The sequence below is a fragment of the Juglans microcarpa x Juglans regia genome, chromosome 7S (assembly GCF_004785595.1).
Source record: "Juglans microcarpa x Juglans regia isolate MS1-56 chromosome 7S, Jm3101_v1.0, whole genome shotgun sequence".
In the NCBI taxonomy this organism is placed as follows: Eukaryota; Viridiplantae; Streptophyta; class Magnoliopsida; order Fagales; family Juglandaceae; genus Juglans; species Juglans microcarpa x Juglans regia.
The window spans coordinates 19,019,560-19,039,743 of NC_054607.1; the positions used below are offsets into that span (position 1 = coordinate 19,019,560).

The window sequence follows — 20,184 nt, forward strand, 5'->3', positions numbered from 1 at the left end:
TGATATGTTAATTTAATTAGAACATAATTATTAATTAATATATAATAGGTAGAATAATAAAATATGAAAAAATTAAAAATTAAAAAATCTTATATTTTTGAAATTATTAGTTACTCATTACTATATAATGAATAAATAGATAATCCAATGTGAAAAGTTGATGTGAATAGCCAAAACCAAATTTATCTTATATTGTTTTATTGTTATATAATGAAAAAATAGTTATTCCAATATAGAAATTTATGTAAATAGAATAGTTAAAAGTTAAATTTCTCTTATATTCATAAAAAATGTCATTTAATTTTAATTAATCCATTGAAAATGCTCTAAGTAATGCTAAGAGGCAATCAACTGTTACCACTTGCCCCTTTTTGAAAAAAATTAAAAATATATTTTACTATTTAAAAAACATCTCAAAATTCTTAAAAGAATAAAAAACATGTGACAAAATTTAAAAAGAATGAGGATATCCTTACAACTCACTCTTAAAGTAATAATTATTGTTCAAATTGAATATTTTATAGTAGGAGGATTTTCTATGGTCACGTTTAGGGAGGGTTACTACATTAGTTGCCCCCACCTCTCCCTTTATTTGAAAAAAAAAAAAAATATCTTTATATCTTTTTACTATTACTTTACTACTCAATTATCTATTTTTTTTTTCTATTTGAATATGGATTAAAAATTTAAAAATATAAATTTCTTATATTATTTGGTAGAAAATAAATTCAATCAATTAATATAATTATGTAATTTAATTAAAAATAAATTTAATTTTATAAAAATTGATATGATTCTCCTAAATTATGCAAAAATGTCATTTTTTTTGAATTTTTTTATTCAAATTCAAATATCGGGAAAAAAAAATTAGCTGGATTGCAAAGAAAGAAGTGTACGGCGATCATATTCATTGCCCAATCGAAAAAGTAGAGAATATTTGACGAATAATACTAATTTGCTGTCTGAGTATCCTCATTTTAATTGTTTACGTATTTTATTTTTTACTTTAATGATTTAAAAAGTGAATTTTAGTGTATTGATAATTTATTTATTTCTAAATTTAAATATGTTAAAAAGACTCATATTTGGCCGCTCCCCTGGGTCTCTGTTCCTGTTTAACAGTCACTCGCTGCGTACTTCGGTCAGTCTCGTACTCATCGGTTATGGAGTCGAACTCCAAGACCCAAATGCTCCATCTCTTCTCTCTCGTGCTTCTCCTCTCTACCTTCTCTTCCGCCTCTGAGTTAAATCAGGTACCCATCTCTTCAACTATTGACTACCCGGTTGAAAACTTGCTTTTCTATAAATGTTCGGGTCAGATGAAACGAATGTGTTTTTCCCCAATATTTTATATTTTCAGTTTTGTGATTCTGGGATTGGGCTTGGTGAATCCGCATGTGGAATTTCGTTGTCAACTTCTTCTTCGAAGATATTGATAAAGGGGGGGACTGTTGTGAATGCTCATCGAGAAGAGGTTGCTGATGTTTATGTGGAGGATGGGATCATAATTGCTGTGAAGCCCAATATCAAGGTTTTCTTTTCTTTTTTATTTCTTTTTTTTAATCTAGTGAATCTAGTTGATGATTTGTTTCTGGATTGCTAGAATATGGTAATGGTTTGTCATATCTGTAAATTAGATTAATGATGTTAATGGTGGAACTGGGTCATATCATAGTGGTAAAGGACAGCTGAGTATTGAACGTAATATAAATTATATCTTATATTTAGGTCGTTCCAGAATGTTACCTGGAAAATTTGAACATTTTATTATCGGTAAACAAAATTTTATTGATCATAAGAATAGGCAAGAGCCCAAGTATAGCAGTTTGGACATTTACTTGGGATTTATTAGTTGAAAGGCTCAATCTAAGTGCACAGGAAATATACTAGAAATCCACTATCTAGAGGAAATACATCTATCTAGAAGGGGAAAAGAAACAAGGAAATCATGAAAGTTAAGCCCATTAAGGTCTATCGCAGCTGTCCAAAGGAAGAGGGTGTTGTGAAGAAGAGGGTTTTGAATTCCTCTATCTCATTGGGGGCCAGTGTAGGATATTCATAGTAAATTAGTTTTGGAAAAGGTGGCTGATAATTGCATGATAAGTCCTAGAAGCTAGCCAAGCCTAGATATTTGACAATCAATACCGCACTTAGAGAACCGCACTTTGGTATAGGTATACTAAAATATATAATTTATCCTTCATAGGGTGCTAAACATGTTCTGTCAAAATTAGTCATTCCCGTCTCCCTGTATCTCTAGGCTTATAGCAGATTAAGGCCTCAAGCTACCATGCATCATGCAACTCATCGCTCTTACATTCACAAGCCCACTGGTAATATGGGATTTTGTACTCTCTATCTCATGTGTGTTCCTTTGAATTGTTCCAGAACTGAAAACGTTTTCAAAAAGGAAAGCATTTATTCATTTAGCTTCCCGTATTACCCTTAAACATGAATCTGCCTTTCTTGGCATATCTAAGGGCATTTAGGAAGCTTCTTGGTTTCATTTAAATGCATATCATTTGTAAACATGATCTATTATGGATGGAGGGACTATACTTCTCAAAACAAATACTTGTCACTTTGAGTTCCATGATACGTTTTGTTACATACATATAGGACTTGTTTGTTCTGATTTTCATGGGCTCCTTCCATATGTTGGCCTGTTGTCTGCTTTTCGTATTTCCTTTTCAATTTTTTTCTTCCATGCTTGCTATTTTTTGTTTTGCTTTTGACTTGTTTGATTGTCTTTGGCAGGTTGCTGATCATGTTACTGTGCTTGATGCCACTGGAAAGTTTGTCATGCCAGGTTAGTTTTCATATTACGACTACAGAAGAGATCTACAATTTCACTATATTTACTTTGGAAGTGAACAACGAGGACTATGGCATCAACATTTGGAACAAAGGCTTGCATATTACTTCTTTCATAGTTCCATTCATGGTTTCAACATTTGGAACAAGAAGACTTTACCTATTACTTCTTTCTTAGCTAGACGGCTGAGACAGACTATTCTTCTTCATTGCATTTATATGACAACCAATGAAAACGAAGTAGAACTGGTACTAAAAAAGGATTCTACATGCGTAAAATCCCTTCTACCATACCTTAGGAAGTTGGAAGAATAGAATCTAGTAATGCGTGGTTCTTGCATGGCTTTATCCTGTGCTGGGTTCAGTCATATTGAGTTCCAGCCTTTCTTGACATATTACACCCTTGAAGTGTCAGGAATGGCCCCGATTTTTATCCCTCAGTCACTCATCATCTCAAACTCATTATTTTTTTATCTGAGCATCTCAAAGTTTTACTGCTTTGCCCATTTCTGTTTCCAACACTTATTGGTAATTGGGTATAATCCAGTCCTCAAATGTTCTACAACCACATTTTGGTTACTCCAACAGGTGGAATTGATCCTCATGCACACTTAGCTATGAAGGGATTGGGTATGGAGACAGTTGATGACTTCTTCAGTGGTCAGGCTGCAGCATTAGCTGGTGGAACAACAATGCACATTGATTTTGTTATACCAGTTAATGGGAGTTTAACAGCAGGTTTTGAGACCTATACAAAAAAAGCAATGAAGTCTTGCATGGATTATGGTTTCCATGTGGCAGTTACAAAATGGGATGATGATGTTTCAAAAGAAATGGAAATCATGGTTAAGGAAAAAGGTTGGTTTTCTATACTTGTAATTTTTACTGCACAAAATTTTTCTTCCATTGGATTTTGTGAGCACTACTTTAATTTCCTTTTTGTTTCATATGAAGCGTGTTTATGATTTTATTGTATATTCCAATATATAGGTATCAACTCCTTCAAGTTCTTCCTAGCCTACAAGGGAGTGCTTATGGTTAATGATGAGCTTCTAGTGGAAGGGTTCAAGAAGTGCAAGTCCCTTGGTGCTTTAGCTATGGTCCATGCAGAAAATGGAGATGCTGTATATGAAGGACAGAAGAGAATGATAGAACTTGGTATTACTGGTCCAGAGGGACATGCTCTTTCAAGACCCCCATCGGTAATCTTATATGGAATTGCTGTTCTGGACTATGCTATTTTATAGTATCAATCTGAAAATAAATATGATCGAATGGAATTCCTCTTTCGGACTATGTTATTCTATTGTATCTTTCTTATTTTTATATTAACACTTTTTTTATTGTTATGCTGATGGACTATAATTACTGATTGGGTGCCTCTCCTTTGAAATAGAGTATACATTTCAGTAGCCATAATTATTGGTCGGTCTGCATTGCATTGCAGGGATTTAACTGTTTCGCCACTCACAATATAGGTAATGAATTCCTGTACTTTTCCTACCCTTTTGTTTTGTGTCTATCATCACGTCATGGCCATTTGTCTGGCTTATTGGGGGTGGGGATATTCTTATACAATGCCACATATGGATGATGACACTCAAAATGTGATAAAAGATGTACCTCTTCGGGTTGCACCCGCATTTATCAGTTGAAAAAGAAATAGAGAAAGAAAGAAAGAAAAACTAGGTATAAGAAAAAACTAACAACAACCTCCAATTGCATTACAAAGATAAATTAGAAGTATTGTCCTAAGCCCTCCCTTAGAGAGACTCTTTGTGTTAATCAATACTGGCAACTACTGTTCTTCTATAAAGGCATGATGAGGGCCATCAGCTATAAAAAATATTTCTGTGCAGGACAGGGAAAATTGAGTCCCATATTCTCTGTAATCCCTAAAGGTCACCCATCTAGTCAATTCAGGAACTGTGTGGCATCCTTCCTAAAATAGAGATGATTGTAGAAAATGTGAAATATTTGATAGAATCTGATTCGAAAACATAGAATGTAAGAGAAATTCAAATGTTATGGGCCTGTCATGTCTATCTCCTCAACACCGGCTGGTGCCACGCTACTTCATCTCAGCCCTCTCTTCCATCTCTATCATCTATCTACCAGTTCTTTCCTTGCTCATCTGAGGAATAATAACTCAGATACAACTAAGTGAGGCTTATTTAGGAGTCTTTATGCGAGCTGTATGCAGTGAGAGTCTCACCCATGGCGTTCTGTCTATACGTGTAGTGTACCTGATCTGTAACACATAAAAGCAGCCATTAGTCTGGTTGTGGACATATGATAGCCATATCTCTCAAGAAAAAAGAAAATGTATACATACCGAAGTTAAAAATAGAGGAGAACCCAAGATACTCCCATAGGATTGCTTCTGCTGTTGATAAGAAACCTGGTTGAGGATTGTACGGGAAGACAACCTTGGTTTTTAAATCATTTACAGAGAAGATCTAATTGATTGCCTCCAAAATCCTAGGCAGTTGAAATGTGTAAGAGGTGCTCATTGTCATTTCTTTGTTCTAGCTATGAAATAAAATTTATATTATTGGTTCAATTCATGGTGTCTCTTTCTTTTGATCCCTCTTTTTCCTTTTGCTATTTTCTTCCTTTTTTTGCAATTCCTTTTCTGATCGGTAACAACTCTGTAGAAGACTAAGTACAGAGTAAGGAAGTGAGGTCCTTAAAATGACCCCAGTGTTTGTCATGTGTGACATCATCACCATCATTATTATCGATATTATTGTTGTTGTTGTTTTTATTAATATTATTTTGGTTTTGAGAATGGAAGCATCATCCCAAATGTTTCACTCTTGTCTAAAACATGACACTTACATTCATAATTTTTCACTCTTGTCTAAAACATGACATTTACATTCATATACATTTGTCATTTCTTAAGGCTGCTGCATGAACTGTTATTTCAACTCATGGTCAGGGCTTCATTTTTTTCCTTCAACAAATTAGCACATATTCATTACTAAAGATATGACCTATAAAAAAAAATTATTAAAGATACGTTTTACTTCCTTGTCTTCTGGCTCAAAAAGACTGTAAGTTCTGTAATTTTGGCACGGTAAATAATTTTTCCTTAGGGATAAGCTGCTCTTTGTTTGATAATCTGTGATAAAATTATATGCTTCTTAATGGAATAGTCAATATCTTTAGTTTCATGTCTATACTAAAAGCATGGTAACTGCTTGTAGTTACCTCATTTTTCAGTAAGTCAATAATCACTTGTAGTTGACCCCCTAAAAATTTATTCCATGATGTCTCTGAAGAAATGCACCATATGATTTGACTTTGATGTCTATACAGCTCGAAGGAGAGGCAACTGCTCGAACAATTCGTTTGGCAGGTTTTGTGAATACTCCTCTCTATGTAGTTCATGTAATGAGTATTGATGCTGTGGAAGAAATAGCTAGGGCTCGAAAAACAGGTCTTATTCTCCCTACACTTTTAGATTTTTTTTTTTGATTTGATAAAATTATTTTGACTGCATCATCAATCTACTTTTATGGAGTATCATGTTATTGGACTGTAAAAACTGCACCTTTACATTAGAACTTGGGCATTTTCCTTTCTGGTGACATATAATGTCAATTTATTTTGGTCACTTATATCCGGATATGAATGCATATGTACTTTTTTTTAACTCTTGGAATATGATGAAACTAATAGGAGAAAAGCTTAGATGCCTATGGCAGTTATACTGGAACCAAATAATGGTCATCTTTTAAGCATGTCAGAATGTTGAAATTGCAACAAACAGACGATGGGATTATGACCTGTTCCACTTTTTTTTCCCTTTCCTATAGGCATTGCTATCCAAAAATAGCATTATGCAGTTATATATGTTGTGAGTTCTTCCAGTGTACTTGGGCTATGTCTTTTTACTTGTCTTAAAATTTTCTTATTCATAACAAGATATATGTTGTGAGTTCGGAAACAAGACGAGTACATGATATATATTTTTTTTAATGGCACCGGGTGTCCGAAAACAGCGTCCCGACTAATCTTGTGGGTGCATAGGCCCTCAGCAAGGAGTTTTCCTCAAGTGCACCTCGAGTAATACAATGGAAAAATCCCCTAGTCCGATGGCCCCTAGAGATTGTTTGCTCCCAAGGGGATTTGAACCTTAGACCTGAGGTGAGCATTCCTTCAAGTACAAGGTCTTTACCACTTGAGCCAACCCCTAGGGGTTCGAGTACATGATATTAGAGTTGGTCAGTCTTAAGTATTGACCTCCTCATGAAATTAAATTTGTTAAAGGTTTTGGCGGGTCAGATCATATATTTGGGGTTTACTCCCTAGGGTGGGTCCAAAGCTCTCTTCAATGAAAGAAAAGCTTGTTATATGACATGAATGCAATTTCCAAAAATTGAATGATTTAATATTATGTAACACCCCGTTCCCATAGGATAGAGATGTCACTAACATTCATAACATAATGCTCGGTAAAGAGATTCATATCTTGAATATACCTCATTTATTGAAAAGCGATAAAATGTTAAAAACTGATTTGAACATAATCGTCTCAAAAACTGAACGTAAAGTAAAAGAACATAAATTAATCCTAGGAATGACATAAAAGACGTCTTATTCTTGTGTGAATTATCATCTATTCCTTCCTAATCCTTTGTACTAAATCTACTCCTGGCCATCCAGCTCTGCATCGTCATAAACATCATCTGTAACAATTAGACATGAAAGAAACAAGAAGACAAACAAGAATGAGTCGAATACTCAGTAAATAACACATTATACTGTAAAACATAATCTGGCCTAGCATGGATTTAGTTTCTGAAGACTCTTAACAACATATATACATATATCGTCATATATTCACATAGCACATATCTATCCATCATCATGAGCGGAAGCATACATAATTAGGGCAAATATGTAACGTGAATGTATAATAACTTGTTTATCTTGTTTAACATGGAGTGAAACACGCTTGGGTCCGTGTTTCACTTAACTGAGTAACATGGAGTGAAACACACTTGGGTCCGTGTTTCACTTAACTGAATATCATGGAGTGAAACATGCTTGGGTCCGTGTTTCACTTTACTTGAGTAACATGGAGTGAAACACGCTTGAGTCCGTGTTTCACTTAACTGAATAACATGGAGTGAAACACGCTTGGGTCCGTGTTTCACTTTACTTGTGGTTAACCACGCTTGAGTCCGTGGTACTGTATTAAAACTTCTTATCTTTCTTAATGCATGAGAATTCATTAGGCTTCATGAACTTTCTTAACATGGCATATTCTTGTACATGGCATAACATAACATGACATAGCATAACATAACTAGAACTGAACATTTTATGACATTCCATGGCATACATGATTTACGTGCTACATGAACATGGCATACATGATCTAATTATCATATGAACATGGCTTGCATAATTTGACTATTCTATTACATGGCATATTTGACTTGAATTACTACATGAACATCTCATGGCTTTCATATGATTTTAGTAACATTCAATCAATCAAATAACAAATTCATTCATTCAAGCATAAATCTCATATTTCATCAAAGATCGTGAAAGGAATCTAACCTTGACTTGTCTTATAGCGTAGCATAGATAATCATCATAAGGACATCATATTTTCATACATAACAATAATATTCACAGTACGCATGCATTTATATGATCATACTATTTACCTCTTAGCGTTGCTTCCTGACTTCCAACTTGTAGCGCGTTACCTATAGGAGGTACTAGACGTTACTAATTTTCTAGAAAAGTGTGTCGTACTATTCCATGTAATTAAATACATATAGAGGAACTTAACTAAAATAATAGGCTTCATAGCATACTTTTTTTAAAAAACATATTTTAAAATCCCTTCAGACTTTCTGCTGTAAAATAGTTTATAAACTTCTCCCTGATTAACGAAATGTGGACTCTTAGAGCAATAACTCTTACAACACAGCCCACACTTAGAGCAAATTCAATTTAAAATCACATGTTTAATTGAATTCACCCAGCCCATATAGGAAATCAGTCCACGTAATGCACAGATTTAAAACATGAAGTTTCCCATAGACACTGTAAGCTACACTGTAATTAAAAAGAAAATCTCATCAATGAGATTTACAGAGGCCTAGAACAAGAGTTATAAAGGGTATTTTGGGAATTCATCTTAAAGGTCATGGTTATTATGGGGAAAACTGATTATAAGGAAAAACTATAGGCTTACGGGGGGAAAAAACTCTCATCATGTACAGAGGGCTGAACTAAAACAAAGAAGTGGTTGTGCGATGCTCACCGAGAGAAAAAGGCTGAGGCGACGGCGGCTCTGGGTGGTTGGAAGTGACCGGCGACGCGACTGGGTCCTCTGGGCAGTGGTGCAATGCAAGAGAGAGAGAGAATGGGAGAGAGAGAGTTAGACCGAGACGGAGAAAAATCATGGGAAGAGAGAAATGTCGTCGGGAACTTACCGGAAATGATTGGGTTCAACGGGGTTGGGTTGGCCGGTGTTTTTTGGCGCCGTGGGTGGTGCTCCGACGTCCTAGGGTGGTCGGCGGTGGCTGGGCAGAAATAAGGTTTGTGCGAAATTGTTGGTTCTCTGGGTATTTCGATGTTTAAAACAGAGGCTTTGTGGTTTCTTATAGGCAATGGGAGGGAAACCTTCAGGAGATTGGCTGAAATTCGAAATTGCCTAGACTTTAGGAACCTATTCTTACGAGGATATAGATTTTGAGAGGATTTGAAAAGTTTGAGTTGGAGTTAAACTCAAACTGGAAACCGAATCTAGTACGGGAACTTAATGGATAAGAATACGAAGATTTTGGATAGGGAAAATCACTAATTTAAATCTATCTGTTAGCAAATTTTCTAAAATGAAAAAAAAAACAATATAAATAAAATCTAAAAATAAATAACAAATAAATAAAATACTAGTGTTTAAGCCCTAAATTTGGATCCGTATGTTACATATTAATGAGTACTATATTCCATCTCTTAACTGCCTACTTAGTGGGCTCGTGTTTTTTTTTTTGATTGCAAAAAGTGGCTGACTTGATGTCAGCATGTGGATGCTTCTACTGGCATACTTCAAAATATTTCAAATTAGAGCATATTGATCATAAGCAGGACCAGCACATAATAGGTGTTTCTTACTAGAGTTTCAATTGTCATTCTTACCCTCAAAACTCTTTTGATCAATTTTTCATGCTGTTAAGGTGGCCACGGATTATCTTTCTTAATTAATCACCAAGGTTATCTTTCGAATGCAATGAAATCTTTGGGATAAAACAATGCATTTAGGACTTAGTAAAGGGATGTCAATTCAAATCCTGTACTTTCAAATTAAGAGAATGCTTGTACTAGCCTGCATCTAGATGCTGTTAAGATCTTGTGATATCATCATAACAACTAATAAGTGTATATTATGTTAGGAGTTACTCTAGGATTTGGCTAGAAGGAGAAGATAAGAAAGGAGGAAATAGATTGTGTTGTACAGCTTCTTGACCAAAAGATCCATTCTTTTACTCAATCACAAGGCCTTGATGGATGAACTATATTGCTTGGATGGTGTTAAATTATTGAGATAATTTCCAACTAACCTAAATACTTACCTAAGAGTTTTTCCAACTAATTGGGCTCAGAATTGTCTGAAGACATATCTCTCTCTCTTAAATCTTTGATAAGGTTGCCTTTACTGACTCCTATTAGTTTCTCTTTTGCCTTGCCTTCAGCCATTTTCACAACTTTTAGGTTATATCATATTGCAATTTTTCAATTTTTCTTCCCATTGGTGTTGTCATAGCTTTTCTGCACAGGCTGAACCATCTGAAATGATTTCCCTTCATCTTATCCTTAATTGGTGCCATCTCCACCCTTTTAAAAGTTTCTTCATGTTTTTTCTGTCTTTCATTTTGTTGTCGTGCATCCTCATCTCAAATACACATTTTTTGGACCGGGCGTTTCAGTTGGTCACTTTCTGTTCCATAGTTCACAGTCAGCCATATAGCAGTCCAAAATTTTTTTCCTTTCAACTATCTAAACAAACATAATAATCAAAATGTTCTCGTCAATTTTCCCTTAACAATTTTTTTTGACAATTACTTCCCTTAACAAAAAACTGATTTAAGATGCTAAAAATGATTTTATTTGGGCGTGAAAGAAACTTTAATGTCAGCTGTCAACATACCAGAACCGTCCTTCTCAATGTATCTCTAAAATGTATGGTCCTAAAAGGCTAAAGTTGGAAGAAATGGCAATCATGTTGATATAGACATGCATACAAGTGTGTGGAGAAATATGATAAGTGGGTTATTAAGATCCTGTGACACGTATTCTTTCCCATCCTAGCTGGTTGATTTAGTTTGTGTGCGATCTTCAAATTGGCATTTTTCATTACTAAAAGTCATGGTACCCTTTTGACTGGGTAAGAGACATGCTGGGTTTGCTTGGTCTCTTGGTTTCCTCATCATAAAAAGGTCACAATTTGCTGATCTCCTGGTGCTAATTTTTTTCTTCTTTCTTTATGATTTATTGATTAGAGAAGATCAACTACTTGTTTTCTCAATTTAGGGCAGAGGGTTATTGGAGAGCCAATTGCTGCTGGGTTAGCCCTTGATGGTTCTGGGGTTTGGGACCCTGACTTCATCACTGCAGCAAAGCAAGAACCTGTGCTCCTTTTATTTACGGTTTATTTTGTATTTTGTATTTTGACCTTTTTTATACTTTCTGTGGGTTTCGACCATTCAACATTACATCCTTTCGTGTTTCAGATTTCTCATGAGCCCCCCTCTTAGGGCACCTGGACATGACAAGGCCCTTCAAGCTGCCCTTTCAACAGGAGTTTTGCAGGTTTCTATCTCATTAGAGAAAGTAGTTTAATCACAACAGCTGGGATTTTTGATGTCCCAGGAGCTTATGATTTCATATGAGATTTTAGAAAGGCTTCCAAGAAGAAGATGGGTGTTCTTTTTATCCATTACATGAGTTTAAAAAAAGTTTTCTAAGCATTCAATCTCCAAATTTATCTAATAACTATGTGCGACAAGCCAACAGTATACCCTCTAATTTATTCGACTTTCTTTCAGTTGTCAGATTGCCTAAGACTTGACCTTATTGATTTTATGGAGATTTGAATTTATTTCTCAGGAAGGTGAATGATAGATGGTGGAATATCATAGAAAGTAGTCACCGTGTAGTGAAATATATATATCCTTAGATCATGAAGCCTTGGGTTGGTTGGGCTCTACGGTGAAGGAATGTGCAGTGTCAAGGGGCGCCTATGAGTTTCTGAGAACTCATAGAAAAGGAGACACGGTGTTAATGGTGCGGAAGGGGCATAACCGCAACGGCAGTTTTATCACCCTCTCAGAGTTTGGTCATGATAAGAGGAGAGGTTTGATAGTGGTGCCGGAAGGGAGGAAGGGGGAGGGGTGGACGAATTTCGGAGATGCATTAATGGAGCTCCATTCATCCTCTATTTCGAGCATGAGAAATAGAGTCAGTCATAAGGCTCAGGTAGGTTACTCGAAGATGACCAGAGGAATTGGTGGTGTTCCATTGTCGATGGTAGGAGGTGCAAGGTCGTACAGTGAGGTACTCCAAGTGAAGAAGGTACTGCCTCGAGCCATGAGTGCCGTGCTGCCAGAAGTGCCCATCGTGCAGAGGCATGAGGGAGAAGGTAGCGGGCTGTTGGGGTCAAATGAGGAAACTTTTCTGAGGATACTTGTCGGTTTGGAGGAACAAGTGGGAGCCGTTTTAGAGGAAATCGGTTACTTGAAACACTGTGTCAAGGGCAAGGCTGTGTTGAAGACTGATGTGGGCTGAGTAATGGGCCATAAGTGCAGGTCCGTTTCTTTGGGTGAGATGGGCCCTGGGATGGGCTAGGCCGCAGGCCCAATGAAGGCATGAAGGGTAGTGTATCGGGTGCCTGCCGATAGTTCGGGTCAGGAGCCGAATCTGGCTCCTGTGGAGCTGATAAGTACTTTTTCGGCATCCCCACCGGCACAAAAAAACCTTCGGTCTCCATCGACCATCCTGACGAGCTGGTTGTGTTACTCCGACGGGAAGAGCTGGAGGATGGAGAGATAGTGGTGGAGCCGATTGCGGTGGAGACCTTGAGAGACGATTTCCTGTCGTTGCCACCTGGTTTGGTGTTGGAGAATGGGCAGCCTGAGTCGTGTGTGGTGGTTGACGGTGCGGATGTTGCTCCTAATATTGTTCCTATGCGTTTAGTCTCGCCGGCAGAGGATGGGTTTATGGTTTTCCCGTCGCCGGCTCGTGGGTTGTCTTTGGAGAATGCATAGACTCAGCTGTGCATGGTGGATGGTGGTCCAGTGCAGTCAAATGTGTTGGAGCAGGACATCTCATTACTGAGGTATCCGACAGACTCTCATTCACTGGAAATGGTTTCTTTTGGGGAGAATAAGCTTGGAGATGGGGTTGAAGAATTAAAATTTCTTGCTCCTGTTAGTGGGGAACTAGATTCAGTATGTGGCTCGGAATTGGCTGTTTTTACTCTTGCTAGTACTGGTAAGGAGGGGGACATTCTAACCCCTTTGAGTACACTCCCTCCCAGTGCTAATTATGGGAGTTGTTCGTCAAAATGGGTTTTCAAGAAAGTAGAAGAGATTCAAGCTGTCATTGGGATTTTGTTTGGAGGTTATGAAGAACAATTTAAGGCTCTACTCGTAGCACCCGAGGCTAGTCATTCAAAGTTAGCCTCAAAGCAGGATAGGGAACTTAAAAAGTTAACTTGTTCCATTAATTATGATGTGAAAGAAGGGAGTGGCGGAAGGGATAGATCGAAAGGGAGGGTCAATATCAATGTTTTGAATACTGTACCGGACGCCGTACCGGTCAAGGCACTGGAACGAAATATTTCGGTACCGGTACCATTTTGGGATAGCGTTTCGGGATAACGTTTCGGGATAGTCGATATATGAATAAATTATATATATAAATATATATAAAAATTATATTCCAAAATAATAGTCTATATATAAATAAATTATATATAAATACATATATATATATAAATTATAAATAGTCTAGTCTAAATTGGGGGTTAAAAAATAAGCTTGTGGTTTGAAAAAACGAAAAAAAAAAAAAACACAGTCCGAAATATCGGGCGGTACCGGCCGAAATATATGCCGGTACAGGCCGAAATTCAGGCCGGTACGACCGGTACTGGCCGGTACGGCCGGTATTTTGGCCGGTACGGAACAGGTATAGTACCTGTACCGGCCGGACGGCCGGAACGAAAAATTTCGGCCGTATCGGCCGGTACGGTACGAAATTTAAAACACTGGTCAATATAGTTTTATTATGAAGTCTAAGATTTTATCATGGAATGTACGGGGCTCAATGATCGAAATAAACGCCTTCGTATTAAATCATTATTGCGGATGTGGAATGATGATGTGGTGTGTTTTCAAGAAACAAAACTGCAATATATTGATAGGAAAATTGTGCGAAGTTTATGGGGATGCTCGTATGTGGGTTGGACTTATTTGGCCTTTTTGGGAGTCTCAGGTGGAGTGTTACTTATGTGGGATAAAAAAGTAGTTGAGTTGATTGAGGAGTGTATTGGAGAGTTCTCGGTTGCGACCCTTTTAAAAAATGTGGTTGATGGATGGGAATGGGCATTTGCAGGCTCCTATAGTCCTCACGTGGATAGAGATAGGAGAAGGTTGTGGGAGGAGTTGGCGGGCCTATACTCCTTATGGGAGGTCCGTGGTGCATGAGGGGTGATTTTAACACTATTCGCTTTCCTAGTGAGCGATCAAGGCACTGTCGACATTCTATGGCTATGGAAGAATTCAGCGAGTTCATCTTTGATCTGGACCTCATGGATCTCCTTCTGGTAGGGGGCGAGTACACTTGGTCAAATGGGTATGTTTGGTTGAGATTAGATAGATTCCTTGTATCTTCTTCGTGGGAAGCTAAATATCCGGAAGTAAGTCAGAAACGACTAGCTCGAGTCAGTTTAGATCATTTTCCTATCTTTTTGGATTGTGGGGGTATGCACAGGGGGCGCCGGTATTTCAAGTTTGAGAACATATGGCTAACAGCGGATGAGTTTGTAGAGATGGTGCGTGTTTGGTGGTCTTCATATCAGTTTATTGGTACTCCAAGTTACATTCTTGCAGGCAAGTTGAAGGCACTAAAACAAGACTTGAAGAAGTGGAATTTGGAGATTTTTTGTCACATTAACAATCAGAAGACTACATTGTTGGAGGAATTGCAAGACTTAGAGGATAAAGAGTTACTGGGTGATAATTCGGAAGAGGTGTTATTGAGGAAGGGCACGATTATGGCAAACTTGGAGAGGATTTTGTTGTCAGAAGAGACATGGTGTCAAAAGTCCAGGGATTTTTGGTTGAAAGAAGGTGATAGGTTTACGAAGTTCTTTCACAAAGTGGCTAATTTACATCAGCATAATAATGCTATTGAGTCACTGCAATCGGGTTCTCAGGTGTTATCTTCTCCTCCCGAGCTTTGAAAACCATATAGTACAATACTATGAGACTCTTCTCACATAATCGGTTCTTTGGAGGCCGAGGCTTGATGTCTTGCATTTTGAGGCAATTGCTCGCAGAGTGTGTGTGTTTTGGAGAGACCTTTTGTTGAAGAAGAGATTTACAAGGTCATATCTGGCATGGCAAAGGATAAAGCGCTGGGGCTGGATGGTTTTTCAATGGGTTTCTTTCAAACTTGCTTGGACATTGTGAAAGGTAACGTTATGCAGGTTTTCATTGAATTTCACTCTTTTCAAAAGTTTGAAAAATCACTTAATGCGACCTTTATTGTTTTCATTCCCAAGAAACACGGGGCTTTGATTATTGAAGACTTTCGGCCTATAAAATATCTGGGCTTTCTGCTGGGAGCAACCTTCAAGAATAGAGCTATATGGGATGGAGTAGTGGAGAAGATAGAGAAAAGGTTGGCTAGCTGGAAACGGATGTATTTATCAAAAGGGGGTCACCTCACTCTTATCAGGAGTACTCTCACTAATCTCCCTACTTATTTTTTATCTTAGTTTCTTATGCCTATAAGGGTGGTGAACAAAATGAAGAAACTCTTTAGGGCGTTCTTATAGGGAGGTATGGGGGAAGAGAAGAAATTCCATTTGGTTAGATGGAAGACTGTATGTGCCTCAATTGTGAATGAGGGGTTGGGAGTGTCTTGCTTGAGAACTTTTAATAAAGCGTTATTGGGAAAATGGCTTTGGAGATATCATTTGGAGGGGGGATCATTGTGGAAGGATATTATTGACGCTAGATATGGTGTCGCTTAGGGTGGTTGGTGCTCTAAGGAAATGAGGGGGGTATGGTGTGGGTTTATGGAAGTATATAAGGAAGGGATGACCATGTTTTGCAAATCAAATTCGCTTTGTAGTTGGTGAGGGCATTCGAATAAGATTTTGGAGGGACGTGTGGTGTGGAGACCACGCATTGGAAATGGCTTTTCCGGCCTTATACCATATTGCAGTGAATAACGAAGCTTCAGTGGCGGACGTGCGTTAATTTTCTCATGATGCGCATCTGTGAAATATTCTTTTTAATAGGGATTTCCATGATTGGAAATGACCTATTGTTTCATAATTTTTCAGCTTACTATATTCCATGGAGATTCCTATGGCACAACAAGATAGTTTGAAGTGGAGGTCTAACCATAAGATATGTACAATTTAGGCGTATTATAGCATCCTAACAACACAACTTGATATTACGCCATTCCCTTGGAAGAATATTTGGAGGTCTCGTGTGCCTTTTAAAGTAGCTTTTTTTGTTTGGAGTGCTGCTCTTGGGAAGATATTGACCACGGACAACTTGAGGAAGAGAGGATGTGTAGTGTTGGATTGGTGCTACATGTGCAAGAAGAATAGAGAATCTGTGGACCATCTCTTATTACACTGTGAGGTAACAAGGGTGTTGTGGGATGAGAAAGGGTTGATGTTGCTTGGGTTATGCCTATGAGGGTGGTGGATTTGTTGTGTTATTGGTCAAAAATGCAAGGCTGCCATCAAGTGGCAGCAGTGTGGAAGATAATCACTGTTGTGTATTATGTGGTGCATTTGGACGGAAAGGAATGCGCGTTGCTTTGAAGATAAGGAACACACAATGACCGAGCTGAAGAATTTTTTTCTCCACACTCTAATGTGTTGGTTTTCCACTATTGTATTACATGGGGATAATGTCCAGGAATTCTTGTCTTTAATTTATCGTTCTTAGAACGTAATTATGAGTTCTTATGTATACTTCTTGTGTACAAGGACTATGCCTATTTCATTTATATATATAATATCTATCTTTTACTGATAAAAAAAAAAAAATTGTTTCTCAGGGCACTTTAAATTGTGCAGCTTGTAGGAACCGACCATTGCTCCTGGAATTCTACACAGAAAGCCCTAGGGATGGATGACTTTCGAAAAATTCCCAATGGTGTCAATGGTGAACACACATATTGGTCTTTTAAAATTCTTTAATCATTTATACTTATAAAAAAAAAAAAAAAATCTTTAATCATTTATGTGGCTCTGAATAATTATTTGGGCCCAATGTATATCATGCTACTTTTTAACATATGTGGCCTGGGAATCTTTAGGTATTGAGGAGAGAATGCATTTGGTATGGGATATAATGGTGGTAAGTTTCAAGAAATTTCTTGCCCATTCCCTCAAAATAAGAAGATCAATATAAAATCTGTTCTAGAAATTGCTCCTTTTTCTCAGTTTCATGTATTTGTGCAGGAGTCTGGCCAAATTTCTGTCACTGATTATGTTCGGGTAACAAGCACGGAATGGTATTCTATTGCTCTGATTATCTTTGGTTGTTTGATATCTAATCAAAATAAACTGAAAGAAAATATTACGTGTCTTGCTATCTAATCCTCATTAAGATGCCTGAAGTATGACTAAATGATCTCACCATCTGTGATTTTTTCAGTGCTAGGATCTTCAATATATATCCAAGAAAAGGAGCAATTCTTCCTGGATCTGATGCAGATATTATTATACTCAACCCAAACTCAAGCTTTGAAATAACTGCAAAGTCCCACCACTCCCGATCGGATACAAACGTTTATGAGGGAAGGAGAGGAAAGGTAGTCTTTGTATCTGCAATCATTTAGAGATTAGTTGGTTTTTTTCTTTTCTTATAGAGCTATAATTTGTAGACACATCCCAACTCCCAGATATCTAGACACGGATGCAGCCATAAATATGTTTCTGTGACTTAAAATGCCAGACATATTTCTTATTATATATTGAAATATGTCTGGCATGCAAAAGAATAGTAAATGACAAATATTCATACATTAATGTTGCTTGTGAAAAATACATAATATGGTTAAGAGTTTCTGCAGAATCCTGAAACAAATGTGGCTCCTAAATTATTTTGTGAGTTTATAAATGAGTGTGGGACATAGGTGGATATGATTGTCACGACCTTAAATGTATACCATAAGTTTTTTTTCAATTATGTAAGCATCCTACAAATTAAAGGTTTGTGCTTAAGAAGGCAAGGGGTGTGTATGACCTATACGGACCTAATTGGTTCAAGAATTTTGAAAGGTGTATACTGCTATTAGCCTATTTGTATGTCTTGGCGACCATCTTAAATTTGTAGGTTAATCCATGTTTTAGAATGTGCAAAAAATACTATGAAATAAAAAAATAAAATCAAGAAAATAAAATCTATTTATATCTTTCCTGAAAAAGAAATGCATAACACCCTTTTATTCCTCATTTATCTACAACGAATGATAGCTTTAGTTAAGCCAAGATGATGAATGTTTCTAGCTTTATGTTTCAGTTCATTTGAAAAAAATTATGCTGTCTGTGAGAAAGCAGAGTGTTATTTTCGTTTTGAATGAAATAGGGGTGCAGAGTGTTGCCACATATCTTTTCCTAAATATGTTTTGAAGACATCAAAATTATGAGAATCTTATAAAATGGCTATAATATGACAAATAGAACTGATTGTGCGCCATAGAGGATCTTTTATAGATTTCATGTTATTAAATGCGTTAATCGGTGAAAGTGACCACCTGCTTTTGTAGTCAAGTGGTTGTTTCCCCCCTTATAAGTAGGTGTTTGGTCTGCATATAATGGTTGGAGATGATGGGGTTTAGTGATTATTCTGTTCTGGCCAAAGAAGAAAAGAAAAGAAAAAAGGAACCCACAGCTGGAAATAGAGAACAATGTTGCTGCATCTAAAATTCCCCATCACCATGTAATGGCACCACCATTTTATTATCAGTTACCTCATTGATTAAAACTTATGTTTTACGCATTTCTTTATCTTCATTGATATTGGTGCAATCTTTGCTTATTTTTTATTTTTTAACATCTTCTATCTTTTGTTCTTTTGAAAAAATACCCTTTGCAAGTTGCAAACTGTCACCCCATCTGCAACATGATACCCAAAGACCAGATTTGACACATTGCATCCTCGAAATAATAGTTAGAGTTACAAAGTATATTTCCCCCTCCCCCCTTTCTTTTCCCCCCTTCATAATACAAAAACATGAGAGCAAAGTCATTCCAGTTGATTTTTTTGAATGTCTGATACTATAAATATAATAATGTCCATGCAAATTGCATAGACAACTAATGGAAATGATACTTGATTTAAACTCAATGTAATATTTAGTCCCAATAATACTCGATTCCAACTATCTTTTCCCCCACGTAATTTTTATATATTTTGCTCTCCTTATGAACCTATCTTTGGTCACTGTTAAATTCTTTGTACATGCTTGAATTCGATAAATCTTCAAAGTCCTCTCTCACTCTGAAATCATGCACATTCATATATCCCATTAAAATTTGTCTTAGTCGGTTAGGTTTTAAAAGTTGACTTTATGTTCTCAGGGAAAGGTTGAAGTGACAATTGCTGGAGGAAGAATTGTTTGGGAAAATGATGAACTGAAGGTCGTTCCTGGTTCTGGAAAGTATGTAGAAATGCCACCATTCAGTTATCTGTTTGATGGAATTGACAAGTTAGATGCCAAGTATTTGTCTTCCCTCCAAGCTCCAGTAAAGCGATTTAAATCCACTGCTTAAACTCATGTTGTATTATCTCAACGATATTTTAGTTTTTCATGGAGGAACAAGAATACACGATGCTAAGTATACATGGTCTTGAGTGAGTTTGTATAAAAGAGAGATGAAGGAGGTCATGCTCCTGCCACCATCTCACTGTTTAATTTAATGGAATTATTTTATACTGTTTTCTAATTATGTTAGTCTTTGTTTTGTTTTGTTTTTTTTGTTTTTTTTTTTCCGAGTTTGAAGAGCTAAAACGCTGTGGAAACTCAAAAAGAGGTAGTAAATGGCATATGCAGCACACTTTAAAGGTTACAGAATATTTA

At 36.8% G+C, this 20,184-nt stretch overlaps 1 protein-coding gene across 1 annotated transcript; it reads left to right on the plus strand.

Moving 5' to 3' along the window:
• The first annotated feature begins 1,084 nt into the window (after positions 1-1,084).
• On the plus strand, positions 1,085-20,050 carry LOC121240955 (dihydropyrimidinase-like). Its single transcript, XM_041138473.1, has 13 exons — positions 1,085-1,253; positions 1,361-1,531; positions 2,758-2,809; positions 3,403-3,672; positions 3,805-4,016; positions 6,139-6,259; positions 11,380-11,467; positions 11,580-11,658; positions 17,174-17,261; positions 17,416-17,456; positions 17,561-17,613; positions 17,757-17,913; positions 19,685-20,050. The coding sequence occupies exons 1-13, from the start codon at positions 1,164-1,166 to the stop codon at positions 19,874-19,876; spliced, it is 1,614 nt and encodes a 537-aa protein (XP_040994407.1). The 5' UTR covers positions 1,085-1,163; the 3' UTR covers positions 19,877-20,050.
• Positions 20,051-20,184: the final 134 nt, after the last annotated feature.